Source organism: Lottia gigantea (assembly GCF_000327385.1).
Source record: "Lottia gigantea unplaced genomic scaffold LOTGIsca_1, whole genome shotgun sequence".
NCBI lineage: Eukaryota > Metazoa > Mollusca > Gastropoda > Lottiidae > Lottia > Lottia gigantea.
The window spans coordinates 8,266,879-8,292,257 of NW_008706746.1; the positions used below are offsets into that span (position 1 = coordinate 8,266,879).

A 25,379-nucleotide genomic window follows, 5' to 3' on the forward strand; every position below is an offset into this window, starting at 1 on the left:
CGGAAAAAACAAAAACAGAACATCCAGGCCTTTATTTTAATTAGCCTGTTAAAAGCTGGATGTTTCTCAGTTCAGTTCAAGTGTTCGGTAGAATGGGGACAATCCTCCAACCAACAAACAACAAAACAGCAAACACAATTTATTTGTCTTAATCAAGGAAAATTAATCATTGGAGAGAATGTCGATATAATGATGGTCTGCAATTAAAATAAAACTAACCACCCAGATCGCAATAAATAACGAAATAAAAGGAATTTTCTATTATTATTTATGTCTTAGCAAAACCAGACCAATTTAGCTCATTGGGTTATCCTGGTTTTAGAGAGATAATAATTCCTGGAAGGGAATCTGGAAGAACAATTACTCGACAATATAGTCGTGTAATTACCTTTATCTTGAGTGCTGTTTTCTAGAATGGTTATGTAAATTAGACTAGGAGTAATATGAGATAGCAACCAAGCAGCTATAAAGACACAAACGTCTATTGTAGTGGTATGATAATTTGATTGTTTATGGTACTTTGTTTCTATGTTTGGGGAGTTTAATACAAACAAATGAATTAACAGTGATAATAAATAATATATTTATAACCCGTTGTGTTTTTTTCTTTGACGCCGATTGTTTATGGACTATTTGTCCTTCTAATTTCCTGTCTAGTATTAAGTCAAATCCTTTGAGAATTTGTAGAAAATATATTTGGCTGTATGTTTTTTTTTTACGACAAAGCCATAATATTTATTTGTCTGTAATTTTCTATTTTATTGTAAAAGATAAATAAAACCTTTTCTTTCATTCGCTGGTTCCATGTTATTAGGGCTTTCATTACTCGTCGACAAAATTCAGTTAGTTAACTCGTTGACAAAAGACAACGAGTCTAGAATATTTGCCAAATCAACTCATCGACGAAATAATATGATGGAAAGCACAATATTTTAGTCCAGTTGTTAATTGAAGAAACACAGAAAGGCGCCCCGCGATAAAATGCTACACTCCCCATAATAATCTCAATATGTATTGAAACCCGGAAGGAATGATCATCCTTTTTTAGAGGTAATTATGTCGCTCAATGTCAATTCGACATCTTCTACGGAGAGGCCATACGGATAATATTTCCCATAAGGTATCACAATTAATTTGACGCAAGGCAGGCCCCCTCATTAAATCAGCATCTGATAACTGCTCATGAATTTTTATCTTGTATAGGGAATCACAAATTACTTCCTGGTAACCCAATTCCTATTCTGATATACGGATGTTAAACAAACGCCCCTCGTTGAAAGTTCCGTTGATACTCTGTATCATATTACTGTGTTTAATGAAAGGTGGACAATGTAATAGGACTACGACCAGATTATCACGTGATCAAATATGAGGAACAGGATACGGATGTAGAATAAACCTACCTAAAGAAAAGGTTTTATAACCTTGGAAGGAAACCTCCTTTCATTTCCCCTAACTCTTATCTAGTCGAATTCTGATAAATAATACTGTCAGTTCTGGGCCATTTAAAACAAACAGTTCATGGATTAAACCCTGATATTTAGGTGGACAAACGACGCTTTAATACACCACACCACCCAGGGCCGAATTTCGACTAGATCTTACGAATTATCAACAACAAAACCAACAGCACAGATTCATCCAACTACCAAGACTACCAACTATCAAGTTTGCGATATCAGCATCCGCTGGAAGCGACCGTTTTCTTGCCACCTACCAACCAACAAAGTTTTAATACAGATATCGAAGAACTAGCTTGTAGGTCAAGTACAAAAGCCAATCACTATTTATCAAATTATCCTTATCAAGAGTATTTTTTTATAACAGGACAGTAATCGAATAAACCATATCTTGAATCGAGTATGTTGGTACATTAATGGAATAAACTCTTTCAACCAGTCGAGTATACTAGCACAATAATCGAATACACACTGTATTTGACTGCACTTGAAAGGACTTGGTTATCTTGAAGCAGACATTGAACGCTGTCAAACTTGATTTATTGATTGCCAAATGAATAATTGTCTAATTGAGAGGAACGTCGAGAATGTTCTCTGTTTGTCGGTCAATACGTATATCAGCATAATAAAGATTTGCAATCATAGGCCGAGAAATTTATTTACATTTTGCCAAAGAGCTGCATCAGCCTAATCTTTTTTTTTCCAACTGTCAGGAATATTTAACATGTACAACCAATAGCACACAGAGCCAGTAGCCATTTTTGTGAAAGTTGTCCATTTTAAAGGTGTTATGCAAAAGAATACTCGGGGTCTTACAGAAAAGAATACATGAACCTATTCTTAACATAGCTTTCGCATCTGTCACGACATCCGAACCCTTAATTAACTATGTCAATCGACGTTCTATTAATTGCGTTTTTGGGATAGGTGTTACAAATTCTATGACTTCTTTTAGAATACTTTCGTGCAATATTTTGTCTCTTTGAATTAGTCATATAAAACTATAACGGAAACACCTTGAATATATCGTGGAATGCCACAGTCCGTCGGAAATTATAGTCTCCCTTAGTAAGACTGGCCTTGAAAGTCAAAGAGTGAATAGTTTATAAGTAACTAATGGTTTTCTCTGTCATCTGGTAACTGTAAGAGCAGTAGCACCCTGGGTGTTTCTATTAGCACATATTTTATATATAGGTCAATGCGACTGCGGCCATATCTACGCTCGATTTCTCGCTCACGAGAAAACTCGACTTCTCGCCCACGAGAAAGCGAGGAAAAGGCTTAGACGAGAAAGCGAGGAAAAAGGCGAGAAAGCGAGGAAAGCCATTTTCTTCGCTTTCTCGACTTTTTTACTCTCGCTTTTTCGCCTTATTCCTCGCCTTTTTTTTTCGGGAGAAAATCCGCTAGCGACAGCACCCTTAGTATGTGGTTTTGTGCACCTCAATAGGCGCAAACTGTAAAATTGGAGCTTACAGATAAAGAAGAGAGACAGTCATTTCAACCAACAGACTTACTGTGGAATAAATTATCCCTGTCAACAGCATACATTCAATGCATACGCAGTCAAATTGTGTCGTGACGCCGTAAGAAACCGTATACTTTTCAACTGGTGCTGTTTGATATCACACTATCACGTTTAATCCTTTTAGTATTTCGTTTTGAACCACACAATTATATAACTGAATACCATTGATATGATTTTATTAATAACTCTTCTTACGTAAAGGTAGTAATTACTATTCCGGAAGTGGCAAGAAAAGATTGGGGTCATTAGGACCATGTATCAATATATCGCCAGACTCGGTATTCTAATATCGGTTCACAAAGAGTGATATAATATTCCAGTAATAACTACGTTTGATAAAAAGGCTGATTTATAAAAAAAGACATATTTTTAATGGAGCCTAGAATCCATATAAGAATAGAAACTAAGTACTGTATTTAAATGTATGCGATTCAGTACGGATGTCCTTGTGAAATTTCCCGAAATGCCTTCTGCATTGAGTTTTATATCAACATCATTGAGAATTTCCAAGGGAATTTGTTTAATTATTGAACTTTAAATTCAGAAAACATACTTTTTGAGCGAATGTTTGATTTAAAATGAAAGCAAAATGTGATTTGTAATTTAAATTCTCCAATTTATCTTAATTTCTATCAGGTACAGGCTAAAGAATTGAAATGGAATGGAATGGAATGTTAGACCTTGCAGAACAATACAATTTTATCTACCAGGACATTGGAAAACTGTTCGTACATTCATTAGTTTGTACTCTTTTCTTCAAAGAAGTTATACGAGAAGTTTTACCAAACATCAAATGCTCCAATTCCCTTATATACGTATACCAATTTAAATGATCCGTACAAATCCAGTCCGTTCAACCGAAAACCTAGATCAATTCCAGGTCGCTTGGAAATAGCTCATTTCAAAATTGAAGCTTCTATTTAGTGATATAAGTTCAATGCAGTCACGCTGAAAGGTTATTTAAGTAGAAAGAATACCAGAATCTCTTGGTTGTTATCGTGATGTATCTGAGGTAACGAATCAGATAAGACAAATGTTTATTAAATTCACCTGTACACGTTAAAATATACGATATAAGTACTTGTAGTGAATAACAAATTAAAAATTCAGCCTTATGTCATTACAATGGTACATATTTATGTTAAAATTGTTAGTATTGCACAATAGCACCTTATAACGTCTTTTGTGGAAAATGAATGAACAGGGAGCGTCCTATATCCCTGCACCTTCTTAGACAGATGAAAATACGGTGTAGGCAATTACGACCATCTCTTGGATTGTTAGTTCATTAGCAATATGACTGTACGGATGACCATACTCGTTTCCATCCATCGTTGACAGACAGAGGTCAGTTCGTACCTCTATGTTGACAAGCTTATAGCCGAACCACTGCGTTTTTCGAAAGGCAAATGTCACTCAATACAGGTAAAATAGTTTATCCACGTGTGCTGTATGTATATCAGTTGGCTGACCGTAGTGACCGATAACTCAAATACAAGGGTATATCTGCGTAATATATCAGCCAGTGAAGTCGATAAGTGTGAAATGGTTAAATAGTTCAAATATTCATAGTCTGAGTTATTTCCCTTTCGTGAATCTAGGCCATTGATTTCTCATCACTTGAGTAGGTACCATCATTTCAATAATCACAAGTTATTTCTTTACTTTAAATAAACTAACTGAACTAATTTAACAGCACTTAAAAATATAATATATTTGTAGCTTCGTGACCTAGGCCCGTGATTTTTCTGTGAATTTTATTCTCATAACACCCCAACACTAAAAGAATAGTTAATAAAACACCTGTTTTGAATATCAGTTAAGTTATTGGCCTAATTACCAGTGGAATCGGGGTAATACAATAATCAGATAACTGGTTGCTGGCGGCATACACAATTAACCAATGGCTTTGTCGTTAATCTAGCGGAAAAGGGCTTGGAGCCGATATAAGACCGGCTTTTGACATCACACATTGTTTTTATTACAATTCTAACGCAATAGCTTTATGCACGTGATAATTTATTGCGACTCGGCTTTGAAATGTACGACTACATTATCCCATTGAAAATTAAGAGTGACATAAAGCATAGTGTCCCAAGATGTCCAATAGTAAAATATAAAGTACACATTATTATCGCCACCTGTCCATCGTTTGAATGTTTTAAAATCAAACTGTTTTATGATAAAAGAGATAATTACATTATCAAAAGGCTGTAAAATATTGTGATTAAAGTTGATGAATCAATTTGTTGTGGAGATGTGTATCGACCCAGTCCATCATATAAACCAAAAATAGAATTTTGATTAATGATAGTTTTGATGGTTGTTCTCAATTAACTGATTTCAATAGCGTGTGTATATTACCACCCTCACTATCAAATTGCTGCCCTGGTTTATTTCAGTTGGTAGCCAGCCAAACAACTAATGGTTCTACCACGTTGTAGTGTTACTGTAACAGTTCAGTTTGTTACCTAAGCTAATACTTGTAAATTCATTACTAATTTCTGTCTAATATCAAATAAATGTTACAATTTATAGAAACTGTATTACAGTTTATAAAGTTATCTGATACTATTTTTATATATTGTTTTAATACAAGATCCCTTTTTATTTATAGTCATCAAAAACATTTCATCAAGTAAGTCTATAAATCTATGTCGACTGGTCCAGGCCATCACGAAACTTGGCCTGTACAGGTTTAACATCAACAACAACCTGTTTGTACGAAACATGACCAAAACTTAACTACATGTTGTTATCTCATCGCAAGATTAAATGGTTATTGTTTATACATTTTACCATTATTTAGCTATTGTTGCCAATTATTTTCACCTGGCAATTTTCAATAGCAGAAATCACATGGGTCCAAAAATATGTGTCCTTTTGATAAAAGCCATCAACAATATTTTACTGATGTTTAGCTGACTTTAAAATATATACTAGAAAGCCCGAACCCCTTTATAGCTTTATTTCATACAACATAGTAATGTCCTATTCATTCTATCTATGTTACAACTATATCTCTTTCAAATGAAATTCAGCTTTCCATGACAAATTACAAGGACAGTGGAAAACAAAAGTCAATTGTTCCCATTCATCCATTCAAATATTCTGAAGCATACCATTATCTTTAAGTTTAAGTCCCAGTTAGTTTTGAAGATGCAATTTTAATCTTCTATAATCTTTTGTTACTTAATAATTTCAAAAATCAAAGCCCCAAGCTAGACCTTTTAATAAAGTATGTTATTTGTGAACAATGTTCATTAAAATTAAAATAGAGTTATTTCCAATATTGATTATACATTGATAATAAAGCATGTCATATAATGGGGTTTTCAAACGAATCTGACAGGGCACAAATCAATAACCTATCATTTTACCCAGTTATCTTTATTTTAAGAATTCACTTTCATTCTCGATGACGTAAGTGAGAACCACATTGAAACGTTAAAAGTAATAAATATTCTAGAAGTATCCATCCATAATAATTGTCTTATTTATCTGTAACTGGTGCTTCTATTATGCCATTGAAGGATCATTTTTAGAATGTTATCCTACCAGCCAGTTATCTTACCCATATCCATTTATCTTTCCAATATCCAGTTATGTTATCCCTTCCCAGTTGTCTTACCTTTATCCAGTTATCATACTCTTACCACGTGATCTTACCCTTACCCAGTTATCTTACCCTTACCCAGTTATCTTACCCATACTCAGTCATCTTACCCTTACACAGTTATCTTACCCTTACATAGTTATCTTACCCTTACTCAGTTATATTACTCATATTCAGTTATTTTACCTATACCCAGTTATTTTACCCATAACAAGTTATCTTAGCCATACCTAGTATTCTTAGCTATACCAAGTTATCTTACTAATACCAAGTTATGTAATCGCTTTACCAATACCCAGTTGTCCTACTCCCACCTAGTTGTCTTACTCTTACCGCGTGATCTTACCCTTACCCAGTAATCTTACCCTTACCCAGTAATCTTATCCATACCCAGTTATCTTATCCTTACCCAGTTATCTTATCCGTACCCAGTAATCTTACCCATACCCAGTTACCTTACCCTTACCCAGTTATCTTATCCTTACCCAGTTACCTTATCCTTACCCAGTAATCTTATCCATACCCAGTTATCTTACTAATACCAAGTTATGTAATCGCTTTACCAATACTCAGTTGTCCTACTCCCACCAAGTTATCTTATCCTTACCAAGTGATCTTACCTTTACAATTAAGTAATCAAATTATACTGTATACAAGGAATATCGATAATTAAGAACTTATCGTTTATCTTTTAATTGGTGGTTTAATCAGTCAACTCAATAGATCTCTTCATCGGGTATTCTATATTATAATATGAGAATAGAGCATATTGTATGCATGTTTAATTCTGTGTAGTTTATTTTTTTTAATGCATAATTGAAAGAATTTGTTTTCGCTTGACAATAGAACTGAGCTATTTTGAAACCCTTTCGCGTGTCCGTAATATATTATTCCTATATGAATAAAGGAATCAATTATAAAATGAAATCGTTGCTTAAGTTATTATCCTTTCTATGAGTTTCAATTAACATAATTGCAAAAGATATTTTTATTCAATACGAAATGTTCCTATTATAAAGATGTACACGGATTTGGAATGATAGGATTTAGGTTCAGTATAATTAATGAATCCATTTCGTGTATGTAACTATCGTAAGCCATGGTAAACTTGCGTACTTTTTGCATAAACGTTTTTAACGGTCATGATTTTTAAATGTTCTTGATACATTATAGTGGTTCACAATATAACACTTAAAATTTGCTACTAACATGCATCTCATATCCATTCATATCATTACATATAAAGATGTAGCCCTTCGACCTTACTATCATGCAAAATGTCTCTCTAGTAGAGTATTCCTTTGTACCAACTGATGAATGAAAGACTTTTTACTGTTGTTTTCGCTGATGTAAACGGAAAATCGAATTTTTTGATAGAACAGATAGCATTTATTCCGTTAATTAAATTGTTCTTATCTTCTTCCATTGATATTTTTATACATCAAAAACCATCTCTGTGTTTTCTGTATAAAAATATTCTTATAATGGCTTTAATTAACGACATTTATACTGATCAATAGAAATAATAAAAAAATGAAAAAAAAATATATATGTCACAAATGACAAATGATATTCAAGCTGGCCAATCAACACGCTTCTACATAAGGTTTATTTTGTAAAAAAAGAGCACACGCTCAAATGCGTGAATATCATATGAGTACGAGCAAACACTCTGGAATAAAATAGACTGTTTTTGATGCTCTAAATTCTCATATGAAACTATCCTTTGTCAATTCAAACATTACATTCAGTATTGTAAACTATCAGAGAACAGCATCCTCAGTATCAGATAAGAAAACGGGGTTAAGTCAAGATTCTGGCTGAATTGCCTGAGTATTTGAGGACAGATATAGAATTACCAAGATACGATAACTAAAACAAACACAAAGTAAGAAGGCTGACTTTGTAAAGTAAAAAGTTTCGGACTTCATTCAATACCTCAAGCAATTTAAGTTACTGATTGATATGGACATGTCAAGTTAACCTGGTGTCTATTAAACAAGATAGATTATTACGTGTTTGCATGATTGACATTGTATATATGCAAATTGACATTTATACAGGTACCTGTCAAATTATAGTGAAAGTAAATCATTGAATTCGACATGTTTTCAGAAAAACTTCCAATAAAAACAACATCATTGAGAACTGATCATATTAACTTACGAGATATATTATTTGAAATGTCGGTGCTCCAGAAATTGCAATTTAAAAATATTTCGTCGTGAAATAAAATTCTTAGGGCACACTTATGATAGAGCTCAAATTTAATCCTGAACTGGTTGAAAGAACTCAATGTTATCTCTATGTCACCCGACAAAGCCCTTTTTACCAGCTGAAAGAGCTCAAATGTAACTTTAAACCGACTGACAGATCTCAAACTTAATATTTACCGACTACCAGAGCTCAACTTTAATCTTTTCCCACTACCAGAGCTCAAGTCAAATCTTTACCAAGTACCACAGCTCAAGTCAAATATTTACCAACTACCAGAGCTCAAGTTTAATATTTACTAACTACCAGAGCTCAAGTCAAGTCTTTACCAAGTACCAGAGCTCAAGTCAAATATTTACCAACTACCAGAGCTCAAGTTTCATCTTTACTAACTACCAGAGCTCAAGTTTAATCTTTACCAATAACCAGAGCTCAAGTTTAATCTTTAAAAATTACAAGAGCTCAAGTTTAATATTTACCAACAACCAGAGCTCAAGCAAGTTTAATCTTTACCAACAACCAGAGCTAAAGTTTAATCTTTACCAACAACCAAAGCTCAAGTTTAATCTTTACCAACAACCAGAGCTCAAGTTTAATCTTTACAAACTACCAGAGTTCAAGATTAATTTTTACCAAATACCAGGGCTCAAGTTTAATCTTTACCAACAATCAGATCTCAAGTTTAATCTTTAAAATTTACCAGAGCTCAAGTTAAATCTTTACCAACAACCAGAGCTCAAGCAAGTTTAATCTTTAGAAACTATCAGAGCTTAAGTTTAATCTTTACCAACTACCAGAGCTCAAGTTAAATCTTTACCAACAACCAGAGCTCAAGTTAAATCTTTACCAACAACCAGAGCTCAAGCAAGTTTAATCTTTAGAAACTATCAGAGCTCAAGTTTAATCTTTATCAAATATCAGTGCTTAAGTTAAAATACTTCACAACAAATCAATCTTTACGTTCTTTCACTTTCACTCACGCATAGACAAATTGATTCCATTGTTTTTGGCATAAAACAATTATAGAATACCGATTACCGATTATTATCTTTTATTCTTCATCTTTTACATATTGACTTTAATGATTTCTTACAATTAGTGACAATCAAGACAATAAACCTGTTACATTGTTTGTACAGCAGTCAACACGTTAAGCCATGTTAATTATTTTTATCAAAAATAAATATCGTCGCATGCAAGCACCTTTTAATCACATATAATTTAATCACATGTAAATCAATAGTTTTATCCAGCTTTAGTGCATGTGAATTCTTGTGAAAATTTTCCCAGTCCTGTACCTCGTGTATTCGCTTCTTTTATTTTCTACTGTTAACCACAATAACCACGCATTATATACACTTTCTCATCTGAAAAACCGCAACCAATGTATTGCCAATATGTTTTTTTTGATTGACGGCTTCGTTTTGCAGTTCAGATCATGAGTACTTGTTTTTTTTGATATAGGCAAACTGGTTTGTTTTGTGATTGTTTTGACCAAAAGATTTAAGACCACTCAAGTATTCAACATTTTTTCAGTTAAAACTTTGTCTAGGTATATTGTTTGGTATTTTAACATCAGTGGTATTTCTATGAATCATGGAGGGTCAGAGAATTGTCCAAGATGCCAACAGGCAATTCTTACATTGTAAAAGAAGACATTTGAGAGTCAAAATCGATTTACCGACAAGCGTGCTGAAGATATAACGGTCGTTAGTTTAACATGCATGCAGTATGTTTCTCGCTGTATACCCGACCCAAGTGAAACTATAGTTCAAGAAAACAATTAACACCTGAAAATAGGAAACATTCCATCCATGCTGATACTAATAGCTTCAAATTACTAATCAGCAGGGAATAGATGTTTCTAAAATGTTATTGACTTCATCAATATGTTTAAGGACATTTACATAATTAATAGGTATGATATAGGCGCAGCAGTATTTCATGGGGTTTATAGTGTAAAATTATTCCCGTTTAAAGGAGGGGCAATTTGAGTCTTGAATATAATATGTAAATAGTCTTCAGAAATAGCACGAGAAATGTACACAATCCGCATAATTCATTTAAAAATATCTCAAACGTGGAATTGTTTTCCTATCCATGCATGTAGATGTCTTTTCTATATATGGCAGTGTTGTAAGAAAAGATACTCGTCTTTTTTACTTTCAAATGCGGATATCTCTGAACACTCATGAACTTAAAGGCTTAAATTCAACGGTGAGCGGTGAACACTATAACTGATTGGCTAGCTAAAAGACCCGTTTGTGGGACCAAGGTCTGATTAGTCAAAAATTGACAGACCTGTCCCTTGAAGAGTTAGTGTTAACTACAGCGGGGACAGCGAGGGGGGTTGTCATATAAAATAATTACACCAAATAACAATAGTAGTTATGTGAAATTTTGATAGGGATGACGTGTTGACAAAGCCAGTAGCAATTGTCATTAAGTGTTCCGAAAGGGTATGTACGTACTGCCTCGCTTAGCGACACCCACCACAGTGTTCATTTTAGTGACGCTCAAATTCAATAGTCTCTACAGCAAGTAAAATTATGGTATATGTCCATTTTTATCTGTGTGACAAATACTTTTATCGGTAGTGGTAATTACAGCTTTTGATTATCTTATCACGTTTTGTAATTAGTCGTTACGAGAACAATATATTCTAAATGATGAATAAAACATGCCTTTGTCCTTAACTTTAAACAATAAACACAGTGATTCTAGCAGAAAACACTATTGTTTAATTTCATGGTAATCAACAGTCTAGATCATAGGCATTGTAGTTTAAATTATCATAACAATACACTGGAAAGTGGGTCAATGATACAAAAAATAGGCACGAAGGAGGAAAACCGGATAAGAAATACATCTTAATGTATATATAATATACAGATTTGGGTGGATTGTTCTGGTTGGTGAAATCTGCGTCTGATTGCATCTATATTGTGTATAAAACAAACAAAAACACATCAGCAACTTGGATTATATTACTCACATTTGCATGTAGTAAATAATTATACCATATAAACGGCACCAAACCGCATAGCATGAAAGTTGTTTTGTTTCGTTGAAAGCGTTTCAGACCTATAGTCATTTCTTAATGAAGCAAAGAAAAATTGTAAATTGCGAATATTCTAAAAAATCGCGATTACATTTCAGGTTAGTCAAGACAGTACCTCTGGATTTCTAATACCAATTTTCTTGTACACCTCCATTTTTAAAACTCCATTTAATTTCATACATCGATACAGTGACAAACATGTAGTACTATATCTATTTGTACTGTATTACAATGGTGACATTGAGAGTAATTATTGGACTCTTCACAAACAGGGACTCAGTGAAAGACAATCTGTAACTAGAACGAGAACCTAATCAATGATAATCCTGCTGAAATAACAGAGTTCAATTGGTATTAAGGTTTATATTAGACACCCTTGGTTTTTCAATTGGTTTTAACGGTAAAACATTGTCATCTCTCACCAACGTATCCATCAGTGTCAATTCCTTCATAACTCAATTAGAAAGTCACTCAAAAAGTAACACAAAACATCTTGAAAAGCTGTTGAAGCCAATTTTCACATTCAGTACTTTTTAAACAATGATTTTAACCGAATGGAGGGCATTAAAGTTCTGTATTGTTTTACCACGTGTTATGGTTAGCGAGTACAGATAAAAGCTGATTATTTATTGTACAATTCACAATATGATTGATTCATTAAAGAATAAAAAAAACAGATTGTTTTACAAGGTGCATATAACTGATGAAATTCTTTACAAGATGGTTCCTGGCATTCATCAGTCACAAGTATGGGGATTATGCGCAAATATGACTTATGTATGGTCACCATGATAACTTAAGCATTTGTCATGGGCAATCGGGCGAACATGATTAGTCGCTAATACGATATAAAAAACCTTTGTTCAAGTGAATAAAAGTAACGCTTTCACTTACACAGTCAGAATGGCCCATGGTGTTTCCAGAGAGAAAACCGCCGATATTTTGTTGTGACACCTGCCACCAATGTACCAATTTTATGATAATTGTTATGGATGATTTGTATAATTTATACAATACATTACAACTTAATCAACTGTGTGGCATTTTATAGTTCGAATTTCGAGAATATATATCAGGTTTTGTTCAAGTGAATAAAAGAAAAGATCAATTTTTAAAGCCAGAATAGTTCTAGGTGCTTCGAGAGAGTAGACCACTGATATTTCCTCTGTGACACCTACCACGAAACAATGTACCAACATAATAAATGTTATGGGAAAATTTGCATAATATATACAATATATTACAAATTAATCAACTGTATGGTATCTCATAGTTGAACTGTTTACGATACGAGAGACGGGTCGGGATATTCCGACTTTCGTACTAATGTTATTGGTATTGCGTCTTTATCGTGGATTTTTACCCCGAGATCCAGGGTCCCATATCTGCATGGACCAAGATAATACCTTCGGATTTTTCAACCCGGTTTCCCCCTGTCAGTGATGCAGGTAAGAGGGACTGACATGGATAAAGCGTCTAGTCGTCCGATTGGGATAATAAACCAAGGCCAAGTGTGCTACAGTTGGAAATCGAAAAAGAGCAGAGCCACTGCCCTGACAAAATTTCCCTCATTGTATCCTGCATGGCGTTGCCCGTCTTCATTAGCCCACATGGTACAGAAAAGTGGGACGTAAAACTCCATTCATTTTATTTAGTTTTATCGTTTATTAATCCCAAACTTCTAATGTTTACGATACATGACTTTTATCTACTTGTGTGGATAGATGGGTTATGGGAATTAGTATTTACAAATTTGCTCGCCTGCAGGGGTAGGGGCCCGTGAATTTGGTTCAACCAGTAATTATACAGTACTTGAGTGGTTCTGTCAGAAGTTGACAATATATATTGATAAGAATTGTATCCTGGCTCTTAAAGGGGTTGGTTCGTCATCTGTCTGACCAATGGTACCTCAGTCTTAGAAACGGTATTTTAGCTCAGCTAATCAGTAACAGTGTTCATAGCTTCACATCCATGTGTGTCCAGAATCTGCGTTTTAAGATAAACTCGTTTAATGGAGAAAATACATAATATATAGAAATAGAAAGATAAATTTCTCGTTTGAGATATTTATGAAGGAATTACGCGATTTGCTTACATTCCAAGTACTTGTGAAGACTATTCACATATATCAAAGACCCAAGTCAACCCACGAAAATGGCGAAGTAGTCTCTTTTAAATCTACTCTTATCGTGTCGAGTTTATGTATATAGCATTGCCATGTAACATAGAAATGGCTTTCTGGTTCTAAAAGTACGCCCTCTTTTTACTGCATATAGTTACTCTCGTCTATATACTGTTGATGGTGCCAATGAAAACAGAACACGACTCTCCTGGTTTGTAAACAATGCCATCGATATTGTAAACAATTATGTCTCTTTTGTTCTCTTTGCCATTATTTTTCATTTAAACTAAGATGTCGTTATGCTCGTGAATATACGTAAATGATAAAATAAATGATAACGTAAGACTATATTTTCTACTGGTAAGAGAAGATGACACATTTTCCCACTGTTACTATGACCTATTAGTGATTTCAGAGTTTTATGGGAATGTTTCTATAAGAACATATATGAAAGTTTTCTCTTATTAACATTTTGCCCTTAATAGTTCCAAACTCTTGTTATTTCTACAGTCGATAAATCGTCAAAAATAAAATGATCAATGCATTTACTGATTGATTTCGGGATAAAAATAACAACAGCAGAGAGTTGGAATTAATTCCATGGCTATCTAATAAACACGGCCGTCAGTAATTACCATATTTGTCTGGTTCTTTATAAATTTAAAATGAAAGAAGCTGGGGGAGGACATGCGTTCATTACTCTATCTTGTCAATGATAAAGGCTATTTCCGTAAATGAATAAATCTGTAACCTCGATTTGAATAGAGTGAATGTCGCTTCTATTGAGATAAAACGTAAATAAACACCTCCTTCAGTTTATAAAAACATTTAGTCAAGAGTCTTAAAAGAGCGGTTACCGTATGCCACCACTCAAAAGCACATTGTCTTCTAAAGCAGTGGTTTCCAACCTTTTCTGAGCCATCACACCCCTGGAGCAGTCACCTGGACATTTCACACCCTCAAAAATTTGTTTCATTCACATTTCCAGTATATGGTGATGTTAGGTGCTCTCTCACTTCAAAATAAATTCTTCTCCTACACCACACCCCTAACACCCTAGTCCCACACCCTCAGGGGGGTGAAAACAGGTTCAATTTTTTCTTTGACGTGGTTGTTCTGTATGTTGAGCAGAAATGACATATACCAGGCTGTGTATGCTTACACTTATAGACACCTGATACCACTTTTCAGAATGAAATACTTACTCACATATGATTGTTATACTACCTTATGTGAAAGGGCCATTTGACAATGTATTGTATTATTCATACATATTATATTAATAATATATATAATATATATATATTAATAATTATCGACTACTTATATCTGGATTTTAAAGCCAACAGTTATGAATTAGACCTGAATGAACTGAAATCGATAATGGCACCAATAAAATCGAGGTCAGAAAGAAATTTACCCATCTTTAAAAACTGCTGATTCTTAAACCAGAATCTGTTTTTGCTGATAACGTTGTCCAGATATATAATCATCTATATAAATGTATGAAAAGGTTGAGAAGACGAGTTTTTGATGTAAATTAATGTATGTTTTGTGGACTAATCATTTTGCTAGACACTCTAATGTTCGTTTCTATTACGATGTGAACGCAATTGGTAAAACGTGTGGGAATTTCACACAATCAGGAAACGAAACATTAAAATAAATTTTAAAACATTTAAAGTGTCTGGTACAAGATTTAAAGACCTATACGAATCATAACAATATATAGATAATCCTGTCAAAGATGTCCCATTTTGTTCTATTTTCAGATTTATGTCTGTCCAATTACAGGCTTCAAAGAGAACCAGTATTTCATCGTCTTTCATATATCTTTTCCACATTGTAATGATAAGATATTGCTTTAGAGTCTTTAGGCTGAATTCCAGAGTTCTGTCTACCGCATTGGAGATTACCACACAAAAGGTATCTTATAATTGAGGTAAAGAGACGGCTAAGTGTTTGAAATGATCTTTAAATATTGGTTTCCTGTCTTATTTACACTAGGGTTGTCTCTTAGTCTCTTTGATCAGGTATATAGTTTATTTGGTCATGAAGTGCTAAAACTGAAAGTGAACTCGACAACATTGGTGCAGAATTGACAGAATCAGCTGTATGAGTGTTCTGAAAGGGATATGCTCTTCTTCTCTAGCAAAACCTTCCACAGTGGATTGGACTCTGAAGCCTGAAGCTTAATGGTGGAAGATACATTTCTTAACAGTCTTATCCATCAGCCTGTTTGATGTGCATTGACTGTTCGACATACTAGAATAAGACATCATGTTCTTAAATAGGGGACACTTGGTAGGGCCCCTGCATAAGTTGTGAACCATAGCTTCCAGATTGTATAATAAGAGCTTTACGTGGTCGGATTGAATGGTTCGGTACCATGGGTTATAATGACTATTACGAGGCACATGGCCTTGGTATTAATACTCTTTGAAAATACGATTACATAGTGAATAAGTTTCGTGGAAAGCTCGTAACAATTATTTGTTGCATAAATATTATATAATTGGTAATATGGGGATCAGGTCAAACATGCAACTAACAGACCCAGACAGTGACGGACAGCACTACATGATAGAATTTTATCAATCATGTAACTCAACAGATCTTAGAGGACTGGCAAATCACAGTTGCCATTAGTTGCCCATGTATACTTTTGTTGAAAATTGGATCTCATCATTGACTTTAGCGGTCGAAATCTAGTTGATCTCAGCTGCAACTAGTCTTCCTATTTCCAATTGTACGAAGTGACCATTGGGTTTGTACAACGGCATTATCAACCGATAATTAGATGCATTAAACTTAATCCAAATAATATATATTTGATGAACACAAGATAAATATAACACCATTCTGAACAAATCAGATTAACATGGGAATGAATAATTTACTTTTAATAGGCAACTGACGCATCTATGTCTTGAAATAGGTAAATAATTCATTACCTACTCACTTTTAGTAAATCACGATACAATATGTGTTTAATATACTTTAATTAAGCTCCACCAAAATAAACACTGTACTGGGTGGTCCATCATGGAATACTTGATGCCACCTTGTAACTGGGCATCCCTTTCGGACATTCCACAGAGTTAATACAATGTATTATTATGAATATATATTTGGTATGATTTTGCTTTGATCAATTGATGCCTCTGCAAACTGGGCCTGTCAAATTGACGCCCCCTTCGGATAGGTCACATAGCTTTTTCGTATATTTATTTTTTTGTATGGCTTATCAAATTAGCATCCCGTCCAGAGAGACCACAGAGCTAAGTTAGCTAATATCTTTTTTTTCGTGTATCCATTGATTAGGTTTTACTCTTTAATATGTCACACAATTTCTTTCCGAAACAACAAATATTATACTTTACAACTTAACTTCCGCATAATGCTTCTACTTCCTGATCAATAACAGATGAGGAGTAATGAATGAGAAAGCCATCACTTATTCGGGTAATAAGACTTATATAAGACCTTATCTGAATTGAACTTATCATAACCCTATTTTCGCAGATGCTAAAATGCTAAAACCTAGAGTGTTTATTTCTATATATAAATATTAACATTAATTGATAAATATGCGTCTATATGGTTACTTGAAATTTCTTAATAGCTAATTCGAAAATTCTGCGAGTAGCAATATCGTATTGGTTTTCTCGTGTCTCTGTATCATCAAACGAAATGCGGGAAATTTGTATAATGTTTTTGAAAAGGGAAACACTTATTCAAACTGAGTTCTCATATCAAAACAAAAACTTGAAACCTACTTACCACTGAATTCTTTAGATTTTCTAGCTATTGTGCTGAATATCAATCCATAAGCAGTGCCGATGATAACCAATGGAATAACGAACATTAACAAAAATGATGCTATGGAATAGACTTCTTCCTGCCATGCGTTGGGATAGGAACCCATCGTCACACACTGGTAGAAATCTTCTTTAAATGGACCTCTCCTCACGTTGAAGATTATAGCCTGAAATCAGAAAATGATTTACATCGTCAAGCGGGTGTCGTTGAAAAGAGGTAAATTTGGTTGAAAATTGTGCATTGAGGTGATTTTTGTTGGCTGTTCATTGCAGGGTGCTGAATAAAGTTGACCGTTAGTACAGGTTTTACTGTAATTAAATTAAATAGTTTTACGTCGAAATATTATACACCTTATGTGTCACGTTTAACATACACATTACCTTTCCTTTGAATTCAAATGCAGAGTTTTGTCACGATGGAATTATACGTTCGATTGTTGTGAAGACGGGATTGTTAAAGAGGTGATAGACACATATCACGAAAGCAGGATTGATGCGATAACGAAAAAGGAAATTGTTTGATAATCCCAAATTACTAATCGAAAAGTGACATTTTAACTTCTCTACATTGATAACAACTGTGTTAAAAATCAAGGTAGAAAGACTTTCAATGTCAATTTTCACATTATTTGCAGAACAGTTTTACCATATTTGTTATAGGTTCCAAACTCGTCTCGAAATGTTGACATTAGAATAAGTTCTGCTTGTCCAACTTCAGTAGGGACGCATGCTGAAATTAGGTCAGCGTTAAACTCTGAAGGTCAATTAATGTATTAAGCACTATTATAACAGTGAAAATATTTATTATTGTAGTTTCAGAACATGTATAAAGAAGAAATGTTCCGCCACTGTTACAACCATATATTACAAATAAAGCCATACATCATGGGCTAATAATTAGAGACACCATGATTCCATTGGGATGATTATTCTACAGTGGTCATTCGTCACTATAATTGACTTCTTGTTTCTTACAACCGCAGGTAACTTGAAAATTCGCTGTTATGAAAGCGGTCAAATAAGAAATAATTGACGGTTCGTGATTATCACTGACATCACCTTACATTTTACCTGATGATGGATAAATAACTAAGGACGGCACGATTGTTATTATCATAAGATAACAATTTCCATGTCTTTACATAAGCCTATGAAGGTTTTCATTCATTATTACCAAGACTTGAAAAACTCATCTCGATGAACAGACAGTATCTCCTCCCCACCCCTTTCTCTTAATCTGCGGACACATTAACATGAGAATTCCACCGGATTTGGCAATCAAAATCGTACTTTACGTTTCATTAACCTATTTTTTCTCTCTAAATATTTAATGGACTGCTCGGGATGATGTTCTGAATTGAACTAGGATATTTATATCACCTTGATTGTCAAAACTATTAAATAATTATTAACATTAAGATAAGATCCATTGCGGTAAGACCTTGTTATTGGCATTATACGTCATTATTGCACGAACTATATAATATATAAAATTTATATAATATTCACCTGAACAAGCCAGATCAGAAAATAGTCATATCATTTCAATAATATTACATAATGTATATACTTAAGATTCATTGCTAGGAATGGTTATTATTGTCATTACGTCAATACTGCACGAAATATATATTAGAAATATTCATAATGAAGAAAATGATAAAAATATTCAAAATTTTGCCAAAAAATCACTGGCTAATTCAGCTAAAAATCTAATACCAGCTGATAAATAGGATGTATGTAGTGTTCTTCTTATCAATAAGCAAAAGATGAACAACAACACTGCACAGGTATTTTGCCAAGACTAAAACTCTCTATTCATCTATGACACAAGCTGTCTTTCTTTCGTTCACATAGTACCAAGTGCTCGTATACAGGCCCGTAGCTACGGGATGAGGCAATTTCAACTCCATTACAGCAACTAAACACCATACAACATTGCCCCTCCGGGTATATTACTTGCCCACCGAACTATCAAGTCTGGTAACAACGGGCCTGCTCGTACACATTACATTTTGTAATTTTGCTTTGGATATGCCCTATCTATTATACACCGTATTATCGCTTGCACCAACCTATTTAAAGGCATTATAAAGAACTGTTCACAGGAACCACTGCCGTCTGATTAAAAACTTGGATTGGTGTAAATTGATGCTATCAGTGTCCCCGATACCTTAAACCTACAATTCCTTTAATACATTTTTCTCTTTAATTCTTTTAATACTAATCAAATTTTTACTACTCTAGTAGTATACCATAAATTTGTGTTCTGTAATTTAATGTGATCTCTACCTCTAAATGTTGCTAAAGGATTATTAATATCAATAGTTGATCAGTGTAATAAATATCATAATCGTATCAAACTATTACATGGGTGATATGTTCATTAAGCTACACTGATTTCAATTCACGTCAATTTTGACATTTTTACGGCATAAGACTCTACTTGAAGCCATCAATAATATTTTATTCATAGCATCGATGTTGTAAAATCTTTATTACACTGGATTTAATTAAATAAATTCACTTCATAATACGTGTGCTGGATAACGTTCTGTAACAGCTCGCCATTTAATGATAACTTTGAAAGTTTTTGTCTAATGGAAACTTAAAAGTTTGATTTGATCTGTTTGTGCATAATTTGATTCAATAAATGCAGCTATAAAATTAAGTTTTACTGGATTCGTAGCATTACCGAACCCTTGACGATCACCATTATTCGACGCCATTCCACGATAACGATCAGATAATTCAGAGCTTGAAGATGTTATATTACGGCCGTCAAAGTTTTCGTCTCCATTGTAATTTAACAATGACGATTTGTTGGTAACGTATTCGAAAGTAATATCACATTCTCTTTGGGCTTTGCTTTCCTACATTCGTACTTTCGTCATTATAAGAAAGTGGGTCCTGCATGACAAGCTTTCATTGGTTAAACAACGTCATTTGAACGGGACTGCGGTAGAAATCACGAGAGACGAAGAAATAAAAAAATAAATACATGTACATGCATACGAAATTGTAATCTGATTTTGATAAGATTGAATGTGGAGCTCCTTCGACAAAATTATTCGACATTTATATTTCGTATTTTTAGTTGTCAAACCATTTTTCACAGCCTAGAGCGCAGGTGACCTCGGTTATTCATCCACACGAACGATTAGGCACTATTTTCCGGGTCATTAACCTTCACAACCGACCACCCGAATGGATATAGAATCGTGAATATTACGCGTTATTATTCTTCACATGAACAGAATTTGGATATCCACGGCCTCTTTTAACGTAGAAAATAATGTTATTTAAAAATTAGTTTCATTAACAGAATGTTTGAAAATATGTCTTATTTCAACACGAAATAGAGTTCTATTTGATTAATCGAGATATTGCCAGAAAATTTAACATGGAACGCTGTTCTTAGTAAAAGATCAAAAAGAAAATATTAATGCCATTGGTCCATGCAAAGCGTTGCATGTTTTCATTCCAAGCAGGGAAACAAAGGAAGAACTCAAATTTCATTTTATGTTTTCATTAAGACCGTTTTTAACAATAAAAAGAAAACACTGTCCTTCAAAGCACCGCTTCTGGCAATGTTTAAACTTTCGGACCACCTACGTTCACTCCGCGCGATTCTTTACGAATCATTAGATTTGCCACTGGCTTCATGAATTATCAATATCTATTTTTCACGCATATCACCATCGGTCATGACCTTCCAGACAACAGAATGTCAACTTTTTGTGTGGTAAATGTTATCTCTGAAAGTTCAACTTATGCGTCGCCCCCAGTTTTACTATGGACAGGACAAAACTTATATAACATTCATCCAGGACCTTCCAATGTCTGTCTGACAATTTTGTGAGATGGGTGACATTTTAAAGATGGGTTCCCTTATTTATATTTATGAAAATGAAAATACAAACCCTTATATGAATATAAAGTAGAGGTGTTCTAATGACTTGGAAAATTACCAGTTTGTCTCACTTGTACATAATTAATTCATAATTAATTCATAAATTAAACAAAAGTAGCAGCTGGTAATTCTCTCCTAATTTAGCTAATTATGATTTCATTAAGGACATGTGAGACAAACTGGTATTTCCCAAGATATTAGAACACCTCTACATTCTATTCATATACGTATTAGCGTTTTCATTTTAATAAATGAAAATAAGGGAAGGGAAAAGTTATTATTATTAAAATGATTCAATTTGCATTATTTTGTTCATATGACTTCAATAGACCTTATTCTCGCGTCGGCCATATTGAATCCAGATCGAGGCTCATAACGCAAACAGGTTGTGTCACTGCTTACTTTCTCCACCTTGACAGCATATCGCCTCCTTCTCCCAATTACACTAACTCAAAACTAGTCATATTTTACATCATTAAAGTTTTTTAATGATACTTTCAGATAATTTTTACCGTCGCACATTTTGGAGAAAGGGCAGTTTTAGGCCCTCTTTCTCGCTGTTGAACGAGTGTTTAATGACATCAAATAGGCTATTCATGACGTTGCCATCTTAAAAATACGTGACAATTTGCGTTATGAACCTCGCTCTCAGTGTCTCAAAAAACGTGTGAATAAGGTCTATTGATCTTACCCAAACAAATTTCGTGCCTGGCACTGTCCCTTACACGAATAATGTTGCTGTAATGTTGTGAAAATAAAATGGAGCTTTGTGTTCTGCTGCTATTTTTGGATTAAAGAAATGGAAAGTGTGGAGGTGACATAAAAAAAAACTGTCAAAACTATCAATGCATTATTTTTTAAAAAATGCGATTGCTTACCTGAGGAATGCTGAACAAGGCACTGAAAAACCAGGCAAGCATAATCATAGTCCGCACCCTCGTAGGGGCGCTCTTTCTTCTCATAGGGTCTAATATAGCCACGCACCTGTCCAATCCTATTGCTACAGTGACATAAGTTGAAAGATATAACGAAAACACTTGGATGAATTTAATAATTTTACACATTGCCGTTCCTCCATACCACTGAACAGTAGCAGCCCAGATTCCTTCCACAGGAAAACAGAAACAAACAATAAACAAATCTCCGATAGCTAGGTTTACTATAAGGGTATTAATCGTTGATTTCCGATGTCGCATTCTATACATTTGTATCAGGGTCGCAACGTTTCCAATAAACGCAATCACAAACATAGTTCCAAATACGATGCATTTGGTCATTGCGATATCATCGAATGTTGGTGGTTGAGGTTCGGGTATAATGATTCCCCAATTCCCAGATCGGTTGATTGAAGAATCATTGCCAATGACTTCAAAATAATTCATGGTTGATTTTAATGATGAACCTCAGTCATATTCAGCGGAGTAGAGTTTTAACCAGTTTCCGTCATTATAATCTTGAACAATTGAAAAATGGTATTCTATAAAATCCTGAAAATAAAACAAATAGAACTAGTGATTAAATGAATTGATTGGTACTGTAGCTTAATACAGTCAGTAAAACATAATTATGTTATGTGCCCCTAGTATACATACATTGACTAAAAGAACCTTGATGGTACTAGACAAGTTGGCGTCCGCTTCCAGCAAAAGCTGATATTGGAGACGTTTTTTGAGTCCCATTTATACATCAGTTATATTAGCAAATTTTGGCTTCCGCTTTGCTTATATTAATCAACTTAACACCATTGTGAAAACCTGCTACTCGATGCCGACATTATATACCTAAAAATAAATAATCATGACCATCGTGTCCGTGTGCCAGCGTGACGATTGACATAGTGTGAAAACTTAAATATTATACGACATAAACAAATAATATCTTGGTCAATTATACGGTAATTGTCTGCTGAAGTGAAACACGATAGTGTAGTAGAGATCAAGGAATCGACTGAAAACTGATAATCATATTGTTGATGATTCAGATGAGCACCATTTTAATGTCTTAACAGGTTTTACGATAATAATAAAGAGGGCAAAACAGTTTATAACCCCAAGCTCTCGCTGGCTGCGACATGTACATTCTCCTTGAAATGAGCCATTGCTAAAGGTATCACTTACAGTAATTATCTCTTGGGGGAGGTTTTCCAAACAGTGATATAAGTAGATGAGCAATTTGGTATTTCAGAGGGGTTTTAGATTTCTATATTAGATATTCTATGAGCTGTAAATTTGGAAATGGCAATTACACATTGGAATCCATTGGCTTATTACCATCTACAGTTACTGACAGTTGGGAAATTCGATGCTTTAATAGGATTTATTAGTAAGATTGCCTTATTAACCAGCGCACTAGGGTGTAATTTCAATGAGGTCGGTCAGTGAAATGCAATAGTTAGTGATCAATCATTCCCACACCATTCCGATTAATGCATCAGTTTGTTTAACGATATACTTTCTCTTAGAATGACCAAAATTTTTAAACTTGGCGACAATGTGTCTTTGTTCATGAGAGGACTTACCTGGTGTCATGAACTGTCTAACTGATGAATATTTACTCTTATTGTTTGAGACTCTAGGAGTCTCCAGTTCCCTGGAGAGTTCACATTGTTTTTAGTGTTAAAGATTTAAGTGTCAAACAGAGCAAACTTTGATTAATTGGGTGTTTCTAATGAATTATCATGTATTATTAATCATATCATAATGTTCTTATTGCAAATAGTTAAGAGTTTTAACCAATCATAAATATCCATGTATATGTACAGTCTGGATAAAAATAAAAAATTCAAACTTTTATTTTCCCAAGTCATTATATAGAACACCTTTACTTTCTATTCATATAAGTATTAGCATTTTCATTTTCATGAATGGATATAAGGAAACCCATCTTTAATGTTTATATGAGCACAGATGCCCGTACGGTAACTTTTAACTTAAGTAGGACAAGGAGACAGTGAGCCAAATGGTGATTCATTTGAGAATTTTTGATAATCACTCGCAAACATTTTTAGTTTGTCTTTTTTTCAATTGTTTTTTCCAAATATTACGTTTTCATTGACTTTTAGTCTTTCTGGTGAGAAATATGTTAGATTTCTTCTTATTTTTCAAATTTCTTCGAAGAATGTTGTATGGTTGATATTTTTGATATAGCTGCCTACTCAGTCTGTAATTTTTAGAAAAATATAAATAGCAAATTACACTGTTACAGAGAAAGATCTTAAAAAACACAAAAATATTTGAAAAATCAGTCTAAGAATTTTTTCATTCTTTTTGTAAAAGTATAATGGATGAGAATGCAATGGGGAAATATCTTATTTATTTTTATTTTACTAAATATAAAGTCAGAAGATGAATGAATCAAAACGACATGTGCTGATCATTATTCAAAATAAGACATGATTGATAACTTTGTGCATTGAATATGATTTGACGCCGCTGTGCATTTTCACAATGTCAAGCTATTGCGAACATCTTATATGCACTAGCCATTATTATTGTATCACAAAATACCATTTGATTGGACTGTACGCAGGCGAATACAGTTAAGCAGAACCCTCGACAGAAAAACTTAACACTTAGGCTTTGTTATCATTAAATTTCTTTCGAGGCCTCTGATTGCAATATTCGCGAGCGTACAATCAAATTTAATCG

The 25,379-nt window shown here is 33.9% G+C and overlaps 1 protein-coding gene across 1 annotated transcript in view; it reads right to left on the minus strand.

Annotated features, from left to right (window-relative positions):
- The window catches only part of LOTGIDRAFT_103088 (hypothetical protein), a gene marked incomplete at both ends in the record, with an annotated part of 35,806 nt that extends 12,692 nt beyond the window's left edge, over positions 1-23,114 (minus strand). The window contains 2 exons of the mRNA XM_009045918.1: positions 17,785-17,986; positions 22,611-23,114. Coding sequence (XP_009044166.1) covers positions 17,785-17,986; positions 22,611-23,114 — 706 coding nt within the window. The remainder of the gene's footprint in view (positions 1-17,784; positions 17,987-22,610) is intronic.
- Between the last annotated feature and the right edge of the window lie 2,265 nt (positions 23,115-25,379).